This window comes from Triticum dicoccoides, chromosome 1B (assembly GCF_002162155.2).
Source record: "Triticum dicoccoides isolate Atlit2015 ecotype Zavitan chromosome 1B, WEW_v2.0, whole genome shotgun sequence".
NCBI classification, from domain to species: domain Eukaryota; kingdom Viridiplantae; phylum Streptophyta; class Magnoliopsida; order Poales; family Poaceae; genus Triticum; species Triticum dicoccoides.
Genome location: NC_041381.1, coordinates 243,954,007 through 243,969,364, shown reverse-complemented (window position 1 = coordinate 243,969,364; position 15,358 = coordinate 243,954,007). Strand labels below are relative to the sequence as shown.

The 15,358-nt window shown below is 44.0% G+C and overlaps 1 protein-coding gene across 3 annotated transcripts in view; it reads right to left on the bottom strand.

Annotated features, from left to right (window-relative positions):
* Positions 1-3,494: 3,494 nt before the first annotated feature.
* LOC119330161 (protein trichome birefringence-like 26) overlaps positions 3,495-15,358 on the bottom strand; it is a 15,027-nt gene continuing 3,163 nt past the window's right edge. The window contains exons 2-3 of one of the 3 annotated variants that reach the window (XM_037603282.1): positions 5,255-5,559; positions 3,495-4,536 (exon numbers count right to left, since the gene is read on the bottom strand). In XM_037603282.1, coding sequence (XP_037459179.1) covers positions 3,754-4,536; positions 5,255-5,559 — 1,088 coding nt within the window. In that variant the 3' untranslated portion in view covers positions 3,495-3,753. The remainder of the gene's footprint in view (positions 4,537-5,254; positions 5,560-15,358) is intronic. The other 2 variants (XM_037603287.1, XM_037603292.1) reach the window with 2 other exon arrangements.

Genomic DNA, 15,358 nt, shown 5'->3' with positions numbered 1-15,358 from the left:
GTTGAATCCAAAACTTGTCACATAAATAGTAGGCAATGTTTTGAGCTAGCACACAAGATTTCAAGTGGTTTGGAAAGACATAAACATTTGTTTATTTTGAAAAGGCAATTTTAGTTGTTCTCGGGTCACTTTATATTTTACTAGGGATTAAATTGGCGAGTAAAATGATGTTGGTTTCTACATGACAATTACTTAGTGAATATTTGCAACAACTCGAACATTTTTTTTATTCTCTGCATGGATAACTAATAATTTGGCTTTACTTTAAATTTGAATTTGAGGTCGGTTTGGAACAAAGTGATGATTACCAAAATCCAATTATGATGATGTGGCACCATTAATAGGGGTTTACTGTAGCATGACACACCGGGGTGCTACAGATGTACATACTAACGGAAACAATTTGCCCTGTACAATTGCCTCTGATGCCTCTCCCGATCGCACACGAGCTCATTTTGCCCCGCATGTGTTACCGGAGGACCTATCCCCGACGGTTTCTGGGTCGTGTTGGATGGACCCCCCCTATCGTACACATAGGCAAGGCGACAATTTAAAGCTCCGTCGCGGAAAGGGGGTTAAAACCATTTGTATAGCACGTCTCTACACCGGTGAAACAAGTTAATGCAAGAATTATCTCCACAAAGCTCAGCATACAAACTTTCATCAAAATTGATTCTTTACATGCTTCTGCAATAGCCATGTATTTTGCTTCCGTGGTAGATTGAGCAACTATGGCTGCAACTTTGCCCTCCAACTCACGGCACAACCACCAACAGTGAACAGATAACCTATAAGGGACCTCCTCTTGTCCAAATCAGTGGAAGCAAAATCTGAATCCACATAGCCAGCTAGTCACCAGTTCTGCCAAATTTCAAACAAGCATTAGAAGTGCCACGAAGGTACCTGAAAATCCACTGAACAACCTTCCAATGTTCTTTACCACGGTTAGCCATGTATCTACTGACCAAACTCATTGCAAATGACAAATCAAGCCTAGAACAGACCATGACATACATTAAAGAACCAACGGCACTGGAATATGGAACTCTTGACATATACTAAAACTCTTTGTCATTACTAGGACAATGAGAAGATGATAATTTGAAATGAGGAGCAATGAGAGTGCCTACTGACTTAGCATCATGCATATTAAAACGATGAAGAACTTTCTTAATGTAACTCTGCTGACTAAGAAATAACAAACCAGAATTTATGTCCCTCGTAATCTCCATACCTAGAATTTTCTTAGCAGCACCAAGTCCTTCGTCTCAAACTCACTGCTTAATTGTGCCTTTAAAGTAGTGATATCTTTCTTTCCCTTGACAACAATCACCGTATCATCAACATATAACAACAAGTATATAGGTGATCCATCAACAAATTTAATGTAAACACAACTATCATATGCAGACCTCTTAATTCCGTGTGTTATCATAAATGAATCAAACATTTTATACCACTGTCTCGGAGACTGTTTCAAACCATATAGGGACCTCTTTAACTTGTAAACAAATTTCTTCTTACCAGACATTATGAAACCTTCTGGTTGGTCCATGTAAATCTCCTCCTCCAGTTCACCATGCAGAAAAGCAGTCTTGACATCTAACTACTCAAGCTCAAGATCATGCATAGCAACAATACCAAAAAAATGCATGAATGGAACTATGCTTCACAAATGGAGAGAACACGTTATTATAATCAATACGTGGTATCTGACTGAAGCCCTTAGCCTCCGCTTCGGCCCAAGCCTACCGGTGACGGACCTCGCTCCACTCACTCGTCAGAAGTTAGTCTTTCTCTTTATACTTATATTGGAGCATAACATAGCGTACATCTTCCCATCCGACATGGTTACATTTATGACTTACGAGATACATCAGTGTTCTGACCTCATGGGAGCTATGACGAGGATGGAGGCAAGGTGACTTCGCTAAGGTGGTTAGATTAATGTTTCCCAATCGAGAGCAATAACCATGATATAGAGAAGACAGGGAAATCTCGTGGGAGTGGTTCATGGTAGGGGTAGGATGCTAGGGTTGAGGGTGTGCGTGTTGATGTCGAAGAAGAAACCATGCCCCTGACTAGAGGTATGACAAGTGGCAACATGATTGGCAATGGTGGTTATTGGGGCACTATGGTTGCGGGTAGAGGAGACGGAAAGTGAGATGGCAATTTTAACCATAGGGATGGGTATCCGACCGGCATGGGTAGGGTATAGGAACATTTGTGTCCATGGTCAGTGCCCGAACCTTACCCGACTAGTCGCCGGTAGAATGGTACGACTTTGTGCCTATAAATATGCCTAGATCCTGCCAGATTATCTTTCTGGTGGGCACATGTTTTATAAACCCCAAGTTATCGAGTCTTTGTATGTAAGCTCTGTATCCCACCCCATCCTCCTCGCAATAACCAAATTCACAACCATAGAAATCTCTCGATGGCTGGCACCTATGAAACTAGCTATTATGCCGTCATTGTTGTGTTGATCTGCTCAATAGGTACCCATAGGGCACGATACAACATAGGCATGGATATTTACCTGATGGTTATGGTACGGTCATAACTTTACACCCATGAGAAACATGGATATGGGTAAAGAATTATTGTACCAACGATCACACCCCACACGCTGCCATCGGGAGACAGTAGAGGTGCTGGACACAACTCTTTAATTCTTGGCTCGCGGGGTCTAGTGTCTTAAACCAACCACATATAGTTTTAACTCAGTTATTTGCACGAGAAATCAATGTTGCTGCATCTAAAGCATTGACATTTCTCAGAAGGATGAGGTGTGCCAACTAGACACATCCAAGAAGTCGTTCTAACCATTGTTGAGGTTGTTGCACATTTATAAGATTAAAGTTCCGCTTCGTATTGAAAAATTTATGTGGTTCGTCCATAAAGAAGTCATTCTAACCAAAGATAACTTGGCAAAAAGGAATTGGGTTGGTAACTCCAGGTGTTGTTTTTATGATCAAAATAAAACAACTAAACAACTCTTTCTCGAATATCCTCTTGCAAAATTATTATGGCCATCAATTCATATAGCTTTTAACGTTCAACCCCCAAGGAGCATAAACATGTTATCTGGGACGTGACTGATGGAGTGGACGTACACTTAGCTAAACATATTCGGATAAGAGTATGTGCACTATTTTGTGCTATACGAAACATTAGGGACGATATGATTTTTAATGGGACAAAATTCATCAATTTTTTGCGGGTTATTCACAGAGCTACAATTTGGATTCGTATGTGGTCCTTACTTACTCATGCGGACTTTAGGGAGCTTTTAGTTATTGATTGCAACCGCTGAAAGACGATAGCACGGGCCATCTTCAGTCGATTTGGGTGGCGAGCTAATAATAGGCTAAATGTGTAAGCATCGTAGCTTGTTTTTTATCGCCAGATGTGTCACTTTTCAATTATATATCGCCAGATGTGGCGTTTTTGGGATTTATTTTCTTTCGACCACTGCTCAATTTATGAGCTTCTTTGGACCTTTATGACATTGCTCGTTTTTATTTAATAATATAGCTGCATGCATGGATTGATGCAGAGGCGGGTAGTCCTCCTTTTCAAGAAAAAAAAAGACACACACACCTGCATATTCTTGACTACTACTTCCTGCTAAACTAGAATCACATCACGCTAGCATGCCAGGAACTAAACCCTGAATCGAGGTAGCCAACTTGGCCCACAACCAGCCCTACAACTCTTGGTCAGCAAGGAGCGCAAGATCTAGAGGTTTCATCAGTTGAGAACCAGCTTCATAATCAGATCGTTCCAGGCGTCGATGGGCCCTGGCACGCACCAATGCAGGCAATCATTCTGAACCGATGAGCCATCCTTGTTGCCCTGTGCAAATGGATGGAACATCCTGTAAGGACCAGCATGGCCGTCAGGTCTCATGGACGAAATGCTGTAAGTGTCCAAGAGCTTCAGTTTCACCACATCCCTTGAGCTATTGGCCGCTGTTACGGCCTTGTTGAACTCCTCAAGCTCGATCCCCCTCATGATATGTTCCATGTATTTCCCACCGTACTCTCCCTTCTTGTAAGGCAATACCCTGTTACAGGTTCCACCGCTGAACCACTCGCCGTTCTCAAAGTGATCAGGCGCCCATGTTCTGAAGAGGACAACTGGCTTATGGTGTGCCGAGGTGATGAATTTGAGTACCTCTTGTAAAGTCCTGCGATACAAGTGCTCAAACCCGACTTCAGTTAGGTTCTTGTCCTGGCAATGATGACAGCCTAACACCTTACCACTCTCCCAGTAGACCGCAGTCTTAAGAAACCACTGTCCACCGGCAATCACAACATAGTCAAACCTCTCGTACTGACTTATCCAGGTTGGTTCAAGTATGTCAAGGTGAAGCTGGATCTCGGAAGTGGACTCGCCATTCTCATTTTCAAAAACCTCTGATTTGACGAGGAAGGGAGCCCAAACGAGGGACACAGTGAAGTTGTATGATTGGAAGTGCCATCTCCTATTTTTGAATTCTTTATCATGGTAGACCTCAACAGGTTCGTCGGCCTAAATAAACAGCAAGCAGGTCCAATAATAAGGATACTATACCACTACAAATGCAAGGTATAGAGGGGAGAGGCATGTTACATAAGTAATGCATTGTTGTTCTAACCCAACTAGAAGTACACTCAAATAGTGCACACAATTTATAAATATGAGGAAAAAAAACACCACTTTTGATCCTAAACTACTGGCTTCATTCACATTCCTCTTCAAACATTTTTTTGGGCTCATTTGAATCCATAAACTATCAATATGTCAGCCTATGTGTGTAAAATTAGTTACAAAATATGACTGTAATCTGTGCAAAAATAAAGTAAATATATTACATTTTTTTGCACAGATAAATGACCATATACTTTCAAACAAAGATTTACATGCATAAACCTCACGTCACAACGTACATACAAGATTCTCATCAGATATTCTCAAAATTTCAGAAGCGATTCTTGCATTATAGAAACTGGCCAGGGGTGAACTGCTCTGGATACTAGTGGATACAATAGTTTAGAGGGTTACGTATCTTGGCATAATTCAGTGTATGCTCCTCCAATTGTAGTATCTCCTAATGAGGAGAAACAAAATTTCCTTTTAGGGCATTTAAACGTAAAAAATCAGAAAATACAGAAACGAGCATGATGCTTCAAGTAAGCATTAACAGCAGCACTTCAGTATGACAAATTGATAATTAAAAGGAGGAGTCATGTAATGTGGTATAATTTACCTTAGACAGAAGGCATATCAAGGACTGGACTTGGTTACGAAGAATGGAGTCACCAATAAGGCCCCATGCTTTGTTCCTCATAGCACCTAGAAATCTAATTTCATCAAACGGTGGCAAATCACATTCATAAGGTTTCCACCTCCAGTGAAGATATCCAGTGTCTGGTCTACCATTCATCATACAATTTTGGTGATCATCAATAAATCGACAACTTGAATTTGTATAGGCTGGGCCAGAGGGATTTGGTAGCCACTCTCCATTGAAAAGGTCACATTTTTCTATGCAAGTAGTATCCACGTCAGATTCTGGAAATCAGAAAAGTGCAGAAATAAGCAATCCAGCTTAAAATGTTTTTTTTTCTTCTTTCAGATTTCCACAAGAGTAAATCCTTAGGTAAAAAAGTAGTGAGGTGGGTGCATTCAGGTAACAGAAACTGAGAACTGCTCCACTGAGTCATTAATCTTGTCCATTTTGTGAAAACCTGAAAACATGGCAATAGAAGGCACCTGGTTCTAACTGCCCCTGATTCTCTAGGCTATGCTTGCTTTTATTTTCCAAAAGAATAAAAAATAAATCCCTACCCCTGATTCTCTCTCTGTTTCGGCAAGAAAATTATTGGATCCGAAAATGATCGCTGCCAAATTCCTTACAGAAAGTTAGAAACTAAAAGATTTGATCTGAAATTCACCAAAATTGCTCTTCCTGAAGACCACCCGTGGAACTTGCCCATACATCAGGACGCAAGGCCACATGCTCATCGTGGCACAGCATTTTCGTAATGGCAAGGTTGTCTTGATGTGCTGGTGAAGAGTATGAATGCTCATGAAAGGTTTTCGTCCATGCGCTCATGCAGGTGAGAGTATGAATGCTCATGAAAGGTTATCGTCCATGCGCTCATGAAGGTCACAACCACCTTCATCCTTGCTACAGCATTCTGCACTTGCTCCGCTTTTTGTCACCAACATCAAGGTCATTTGCTTGCTGCACTTATTGTCTCGAACGGTCTAGCCACAAGGAAATGTTACCAGCAACGTACTAGGTTATTGATCATGTGAAAGTGTGGACAAGGATGAAACACAGAGAGAGGATAGGAAATAATTTTCCTTTTTCAAACTAAAGTTAGGCAGTCAAGCCCAGCGTATTGTTTTTGTGGTTTAAACCCCCCCTGATGCGCCTAATCTGGCGAATTCTTTTTGCGGCTTTTAATCTACCCGCTCCAATCTCTATCTCAAGAGAACTTGTTAAATGGGGTAAATAGACAAATTAAGGCTCTGATGCGGGTGGAAGTGACTGCTTTATGTTGGGCTATGTAGAACTGCTGCAATGGTTTTATTTTTAACAAGAAAAATGTTTCCAATTTCTTTTTTTTCTCTGTTTTTTTGCAGGATAAACATTGGACCCATAGGTGGTGCTTACTGCACTGTGTGGAGGCACGGGTTTCACTGGACTCTGGGTGCAGCCATTTGGAAATGGTAGCACACGCTTTGTTCAACAAATATGTAACCTAGTAATAGGATTGATGTTTTATCGGAAAAAAAGTAATAAGATTGATGTCGCACAAGTTGTTGCTGTTAATCCTGTTGCTCTTTGGTTGGCAAACTCCGAGTTGCTTGTTTTTCGTTTTTTCTTTTTGTAAGGATTAAACGTTGCAATAAAAATTGGTTGCGCGCATCAACCAATGGAAAGGCCAGGGCCATCCCCTTTCTGGATAAAAAGATGGCAGGGCATCCCAGTCAGTGCCAAATGTGTCTTCCTGTGCCACGTGGTGGGACTTTGACGCAAAGTGCACCAACAAGATTGTGAGAAACTAGAATAGGATGGAACACACAATGTAAGGAACACTTAAAGAGTGATTTAAATACACTGTTAGACGCACAACATGTATAACAGAAAAACACTTTTATATCTAGCCAACTGCATGAGAGAAACAAGGGTAATCAGGGCACAGCTTGGTGTATGTAGCGTTGGAAATCACTTATTGGATTATCCACTCCAACAAAGATTAGTGACACAAATGAGCAATTCTCAAGTCATGTGACCTGTATGCATACAACTCACAAGTTGTTTGTACCTGAGGTGCAATTTAGTCTTCCAAAACATAGGAAACCTGTCGTTGCTCCCAAGATGTTCTTATTTGTGAGGCACCAGAACGGGTAAGCACTAATTAGTTGACGAAACAACTGCCTATGCGCTACTAAATTTGGCAGTTCATACACAAAATATGATTAGGCAGATCAAATGACAGTGTTAAAGGCAACGTATCAGATGAAAACTTCATTTCAGTGCAACCCTGAAAAGTATCTTCCTAGGACGTCGGATTCTAGATGGACTGCTTGGATATCAGGTGGATATCACGACCCAAGCTCCGGAGAGCGTAGTCGTGAGGAGGCTGCTGTGCCATGGCGTGGAGAGGTGGGCGAGAGGGTTGGTGGAGGTGAACCTTCGTTTTCTGATTGATGCCCCTAAGGCTTACATGGCTGTCCATTATATGGACGACATCTACTTGATCCCCAAGTTGGATCAGACCCTTTCCTCGCAAAACTGTGAATGTTCCCTAATAAACTATGATTCTTTCCTATCTTATAACAATTATAATAACTAGACAAGTCTCAGGCTGCAGGCTCTGGACTAGCCCTGCGCACCCATGAGAATTTTTGGCATTTTAGACCACCTGATGACTTTCCGATTAAAATAAGACTGCACCAGGGGTCAGCTTTGAGCACTTATCTTTTTGCTTTGGTGATGGATGAGGTCACAAGGGATATACAAGGAGATATACCATGGTGTATGCTCTTTGTGGATGATGTGATGCTAGTCGATGATAGTCAGACGGGGGTTAATAGAAGTTAAGAGCTATGGAGACAAACCTTGAATCGAAAGGTTTTAGACTTAGTAGAACTAAAACCGAGTAGGTGCGATTTCGGTACTACTAGGCACGAGGAGGAGGAGGTTAGCCTTGATGGGGCAGGTGGTGCCACATAAGGACACCTTCCGATATTTGGGGTCAATGTTGCAGAAGGATGGGGATATCGATGAAGATGTGGAACCATTGAATCAAAGCCGGAATGGTGAAGTGGCGCCAAGTTTCTAGCATTCTCTATGACAAGAGAGTGCCACAAAAGATAAAAGGCAGGTTCTATAGGACGGCGATTCGACCCGCAATGTTGTATGGCGCTAAGTGGTGGCCGACTAAAAGGCGACATGTTCAACAGTTAGGTGTGGCGGAGATGCGCGTATTGAGATGGATGTGTGTGCTGAAATATGAGGTGTGCTTTAGGCCCATCTAACAATTTCTGAAAATCTCTAAGGGCCCATGTGGGTTTATTGGCACTAGGTGTAGTGGGAAGTTTAGTCCCACCCCGGAAGTTGGAGAGGAGTTGGACCTCCTTATAAGGGTTTCTCTTCTACATGCTATTGGAGCTTGAGAAGAGAAGAGGCCCTCGCGCACTCCTCCGCCGCCCGCCTCGCCACGCCATGCCTCGTCACGACGCGCCGCGGGTTGCAGGAATGAGCTGAGCCAAGCTCACACCTACGCGCTTATTTTTGCCAGTCAGTAATGTAGAGTTTTCTGACAGCTGGGCCATGATCTGAGACGTCGGATCGTGGGCTATCACGGAATCGGACGTGGGTCGAGCCCACGTCTCTCCATGCGGTTGCGCCTATATAAGTATGCGGTGTCTCCTAACCCTAGCCGCCACGAACAGATCACATCTGCTCCACGCGCACGCCCACCGTCGTTCCTTTTGCTGCTGCTGTTGCCGGTGACTCCATCCCGTCCGCCGCGTACATGGTCGACGGGAGAGCAGGTCTCCGAAACCCCGCCTCTCTGGATCCCGTACGGGCGAGGGTGAATAGGTTTTTGGGAAGCGACTACACGACTGCTCGCCTCCGATCCACTACTTCCTCTACGTCCGCGTCGTCTCCATCATCACCATGTCGCAGTCCGACGCCGACCGTCTCGCTGCCGAGAAGCTCGAAGCCGACAAGAAGGCCGCTGAGGACGCCGCTGCTGCCACCGCCGTCGCGGCTTCTGCCTGGCCTACTGGAGGGTATAACATGTTTATCCCCCTCATGTTTATTTTCGTATTAGCAGTACTAGCAGTGTATGTAGATGTGTCTACTGTTTGCGTAGTGTGTGCATGTTTTAGATCAGAATCAGTATGTCATTAATTCAGTCAATGCCATGCTAGTGATTTATCTATAGATTAAATTAGTCGAAAAATTGCCTATTTTCTCAACAATCCAAAAACCTATTCTGTGTAGGAATTTTTCGGCAAGTGGCTTTGTCGCTGCACTGAAACCGGATAAGTTTACCGGGATGTACTTTAAGCGTTGGCATACTAAGACCACTTTATGGCTCATGGCTATGAACGTGTTCTGGGTCGCCGGTGTCTCAACGGGATCGATTGCTCCTGAACAAGAGAAGGCGTTCAGGGAGGCCGCCGTTGTATTTCTCGAAGCAGTTCTTAACGTGATCGAAGATAAATTGGTCGACGCATATTTACATGTGCATGTCGCCAAGGACTTGTGGGAGGCGCTCGAATCTAAGTTCGGGGCCACCGATGCCAGGAGCGAGATGTATACTATAGAGCAGTTCCATGATTACAAGATGATTGAGAACCGTCCTGTATTGGAGCAAGCTCCTGAGATAATATGCATCGTTAAGGAGCTTGAGCTTCTTAAGTGCGATTTACCGGGCAAGTTTGTCGCGGCTGCATAATCGCTAAGCTCCCTAGTTCCTGGAGGAACTTTGCCACCACTCTGAAACATCAAAGGCGTGAATTCTCTGTGAAGGATGTCATTGGCCATCTGAGTGTTGAGCAGAATTCGAGGGCAAAGGACTCACACAGAAAAGGGGCCGAAGGAACTTCTGTCGCCAACATGGTGAGCCAGAGGAACATCAACTCCCACAAGCCCAAGGGAAAGAACGGTGTCCAACACAATACCGACTTTAAGAAGGGTAAGAAGACCTTCAAGAAGAACAAGGAGGATGAGGGCTGCTTTACTTGTGGTTCGGTTGAACATTGGGCCAACAAGTGCCCAAACAAGTTTAAGAAGTCAGGACTCAGGACAGGACTCCAAGTCTGTCAACATGATTGTGGGCAACAATGAGAATGGTGCATCTGGATAAGGTAATTTATTTACTATTTTTTCCATTATTTCAGCCCACCGATTGGTGGATAGACACAGGTGCACTTGTTCATGTGTGTGCTGACATTTTATTGTTTTCTTCTTACCAGGTCACAGGCCATGGGTCCTTATTGATGGGGAATGGCGCGAGTGCTTCTGTTCATGGTGTTGGCACGGTTGATCTGAAGTTTACTTCGGGAAGGATCGTGCAGCTGAAGAACGTGCAGCATGTCCCCGCCATCAAGAAGAACCTCGTTAGTGGCTCCCTTCTATGTAGAGAAGGATTTAAGTTGATATTCGAGTCTAATAAATTAGTTGTTACTAAGTATGGATTATTTGTTGGAAAAGGTTATGAGAGCGGAGGGATGTTCCGCCTTTCCCTCGCGGATTTCTGCAATAAAGTCGTGAACCATATTCATTCGAGTGTTAATGAATCTGAAGTTTGGCATTCACGTCTTTGTCACATTAGTTTCGGTGTTATGACACGGCTAGCTAAGTTGCATTTAATCCCGAGTTTCACTTTAGCCAAAGGTTCTAAGTGCCTTTCATGTGTGCAAGCTAAGCAACCTCACCAGCCTCACAAGGCTGCGGAGGAGAGACACTTGGCACCATTAGAACTCATAAATTCTGATCTTTGTGAGATGAATGATGTGTTGACTAAAGGTGGAAAGAAATACTTCATGACATTGATAGATGATTCTACTGGATATTGCTATGTGTATCTATTAAATACTAAAGATGAGGCTCTACACTACTTTAAAATCTATAAGGCAAAAGTTGAGAATCAACTTGAAAAGAAAATTAAACAAGTCAAGTCAGATCGTGGTGGAGAGTACTTCTCGAGTGAGTTTGATTCCTTTTGTGTGGAACACGTCATTATTCATGAGAGGATGCCTCCCTATTCACCCCAGTCAAACGGGGTTGCCGAGCGGAAAAACCGTACTCTAACTGATTTGGCTGACGCCATGTTAGATACATCGGGTTTATCCAAGGCATGGTGGGGGGAGGCTATATTGACGGCATGTCATGTCCCGAATAAAGTTCTGACAAAGGATAATGAGATCACTCCCTATGAGAAATGGGCAAAGAGAAGGACAACACTCTCGTACTTGCGTACTTGGGGTTGTTTGGCGAAAGTCAATGTGTCGATCCCCAAAAAGCGTAAGCTTGGATCAAAGACTGTGGACTGCGTTAATTTGGCTACGCTAAGAATAGCGTTGGCTATAGATTTCTAGTAGTGATATCTGAGGTACCTGACCAGAAGGTCAGTACAATTATGGAGTCCAAGGATGCTACATTCTTCGAGAATATTTTTCCTATGAGAGAGATGCAAAGCACTTCTAGACAGGAATCTGAGGGGACTCCTGAGCCTGCCATTCCTATGGAATATTATGAACAAACACATGATGAAAATCCCGAGGAGGATGACAAGGAAACCCTTGGTAGGGGCAAGAGACAAAGGACCGCAAAGACCTTTGGTGATGATTTCTTCGTGTACCTCGTGGATGATACTCCCACTTCTATTTCAGAAGCGTATGCCTCTCTAGAAGCTGACTACTGGAAGGATGCGGTCCGTAGCGAGATGGATTCCATCATGGCTAATGGGACATGGGAGATCATTGAGCATCCCTATGGTTGCAAACCATTGGGATGTAAGTGGGTGTTCAAAAAGAAGCTTAGGCCCGATGGTACGATTGAAAAGTACAAGGCTAGGCTTGTGGCCAAGGGCTATGACCAAAAAGAAGAGGAAGATTTATGCTAGCCGTGTCATAACACCGAAATTAATGTGACAAAGACGTGAATTAAATGCAACTTAGCTAGCCGTGTCATAACACTGAAACTAATGTGACAAAGACGTGAATGCAACTTAGTTGGCGGCCTCGGTGTGGCCAAGGACAGACTGACCACCATTAAAGGCCGCCAACTTAAATGCAACTTATTCACCCGTGGACAGACTGACCACCATTCAAGTATTACTCCCGTTGGCGGCCTCGCATGGTCTTCTCATCCACCAGATGGATGTTAAGACGGCTTTCTGAATGGAGAGCTAAACGAGGAAATCTACATGCAACAGCCAGATGGATTTGTGATAGATGGTCAGGAAAGAAAGGTGTGTAGGTTGCTGAAATCTTTATATGGACTAAAACAAGCACCTAAGCAATGGCATGATAAGTTTAATACAACTCTGACATCTGTTGGCTTCCTTGTTAATGAAGCTGACAAATGTGTATACTATCGCCATGGTGGGGGTGAAGGAGTTATACTGTGCTTGTATGTTGATGACATACTAATATTCGAAACCAACCTCAAAGTCATTGAGGAGGTCAAGTCGTTTCTGTCTTAGAACTTTGAGATGAAAGACCTTGGTGTGGTTGATGTTATCTTGAACATCAAGCTACTGAGGGATGATGACAGTGGGATTACACTTCTGCAATCCCATTATGTTGAGAAGGTGTTGAGTCGTTTTGGATATTCGAACTGCACTCCATCTCAAACACCATATGATCCTAGCGTGTTGATTCGAAAGTTCGAAGGCACGACTGAAGATCAACTGAGACTCGAATTATTGGTTCACTGGTGTACCTAGCGAGCGCAACGAGGCCTGACATCGCGTTTGCTGTGAGCAAACTGAGCCGGTTTGTTTCCAAACCAGGTGATGTACATTGGCATGCTGTTGAAAGAGTTATGCGCTATCTGAGAGGTACTATGAACTATGGACTTCACTATACCGGATACCCGTCGGTACTTGAAGGGTATAGTGATGCGAATTGGATCTCTGATGCTGATGAGATGAAGGCCACAACTAGGTATATGTTCACTCTTGGAGGTGGCGTTGTTTCCTGGAAGTCTTGCAAGCAAACGATCTTAACGAGATCGACAATGGAAGCAGAATTAACAGCATTAGACACGTCTGGTGTCGAAGCAGGATGGCTTCGAGATCTTTTGATGGACTTGCCATTGGTTGATAAACCGGCTCCGGCTATCCTTATGAACTGTGACAATTAGACTGTCATCACCAAGGTGAAGAGTTCAAAGGACAACATGAAGTCCAACAAACACATAAGAATGAGATTAAAAGCTGTCAGAAAATTAAGAAACTCCGGAGTGATAGCGTTGGAGTATGTCCATACGGCTAAGAATCTGACAGATCCCTTTACTAAAGGGCTATCACGTGCTGTGATAGATAATGCATCGAGGGAGATGGGCATGAGACCCACATGAGTTGCCATGGTGGTAACCCAACCTATGTGATCAGAGATCCCATGAAGTAGGACCTGGGAAAACAAGCCAGTGGTGAACTGAGGAGAGTAACTATACTAACCCACTCTGTTGGAGATGCAATACTCTCAATACTGTATGGTAGGGTGACTATTGTCTTAATGTGTTTCAAAACTTATGTAAGCAAGATGCTATCCTATAGAGCGATCTTTGGAGGAACACACCTATATGAGCCTGACTGCTGGTCACAGTCTATGAGATTAGGGTGATCTCTAGTAAGCTCATGAATAGGCCAGGAGTGTGACTTATATGCTCCACCCGAGGGGTCAGCCTTCGGCAGCCTAGTACTAGTAAGACATGTGGTGAAGCTTCTTTACGCCAAACTGACAATTCAAGGCATAGTCCATTGTTCAGTTGTGAAGGAGTGTAGCTACTTGCTCTAGGTGAAGCTCAACCTTCACAGGTCTTCACTGAAACACTAGTATATTAAAACAACAATTAGAACAGAGAACACAATGGGCCCTCGAGATCTGGTGGGGGATTGCTGAAATATGAGGTGGGCTTTAGGCCCATCTAACAATTTCTGAAAATCTCTAAGGGCCCATGTGGGTTTATAGGCACTAGGTGTAGTGGGAAGTTTAGTCCCACCCCGGAAGTTGAAGAGGAGTTGGACCTCCTTATAAGGGTTTCTCTTCTACATGCTATTGGAGCTTGAGAAGAGAAGATCCAGTGCATAGCTGACAGCTAATGCGTACTAATGTCAAGAGAGGTCGGGGTAGACCGAACTTGACATGGGAGGAGTTCGTAAAGAGAGATTTGAAGGACTGGAGTATCACCAAAGAACTAGCTATGGACAGGGGTGCGTGGAAGCTTGCTATCCATGTGCAAAAACCATGAGTTGGTTGCAAGATCTTATGGGTTTCAACTCTAGCCTACCCCAACTTGTTTGGGACTAAAGGCTTTGTTGTTGTTGTTGTAGACCACCTGTATGAGTGTAATGACAGAAAGGACCACCTCTGAGTGGAATTGGCAAAAAAAAAGCCACCTGCCCCGTGGCAGCAAGTGCGGCAAACGACACGTGATGATTGCCGCCACAGCCAGTGGCGGCAACCTGTTCATGCACTGTTCATCATCTCCCAGAGCGTGTATTGTGCACGTCCCCGTCAATGAACAGTATTGCCGCCACAGCCATGTCGCGTCGCGTGTCGCCGTACTTGCCGCCACGGGGCAGGTGGTCTGTTTTGCCAATTCCACTCAAAGGTGGTCCTTTCTATCATTGCACGCAGGTAGTCTAAATGCCAAAATTCCAGCCGTGACAGTGGGATCCTAATCATTCTACGAAAACCACCCTGTGTGATCCTTCTTGCAACCGGCCGTTCATCCTCTTTCTATGCCATGACTTATTGCGACGCCAGCCCCATGGCCATGGGCTGGAGAATTGGGAAATTATATTTCACCCACATGCTACACCACCGCACATCCTACTCAGTGCCCTCGCTGCTTATCTTTCCCCTCCTCACAATAGTGCGGCACTCCTTGTTGCCGTTTCATTTTAACAAATTAAAGGCGAGCATCTCAACCACGGTTACGAGGCGGAGCTTGGTGCTCCATTGCCCGTCAAGCTGGACGGCGGGCGCGCACGGAAGCGTCGCCCTCTCCCTCTAAGCATTGAAATCATGTACAACTTCACATTTGTTGGCAGCAATGGAGACTGGGGGTTAGACTGATAGTTTTTTTTTCCTTTCCAGGAAGACG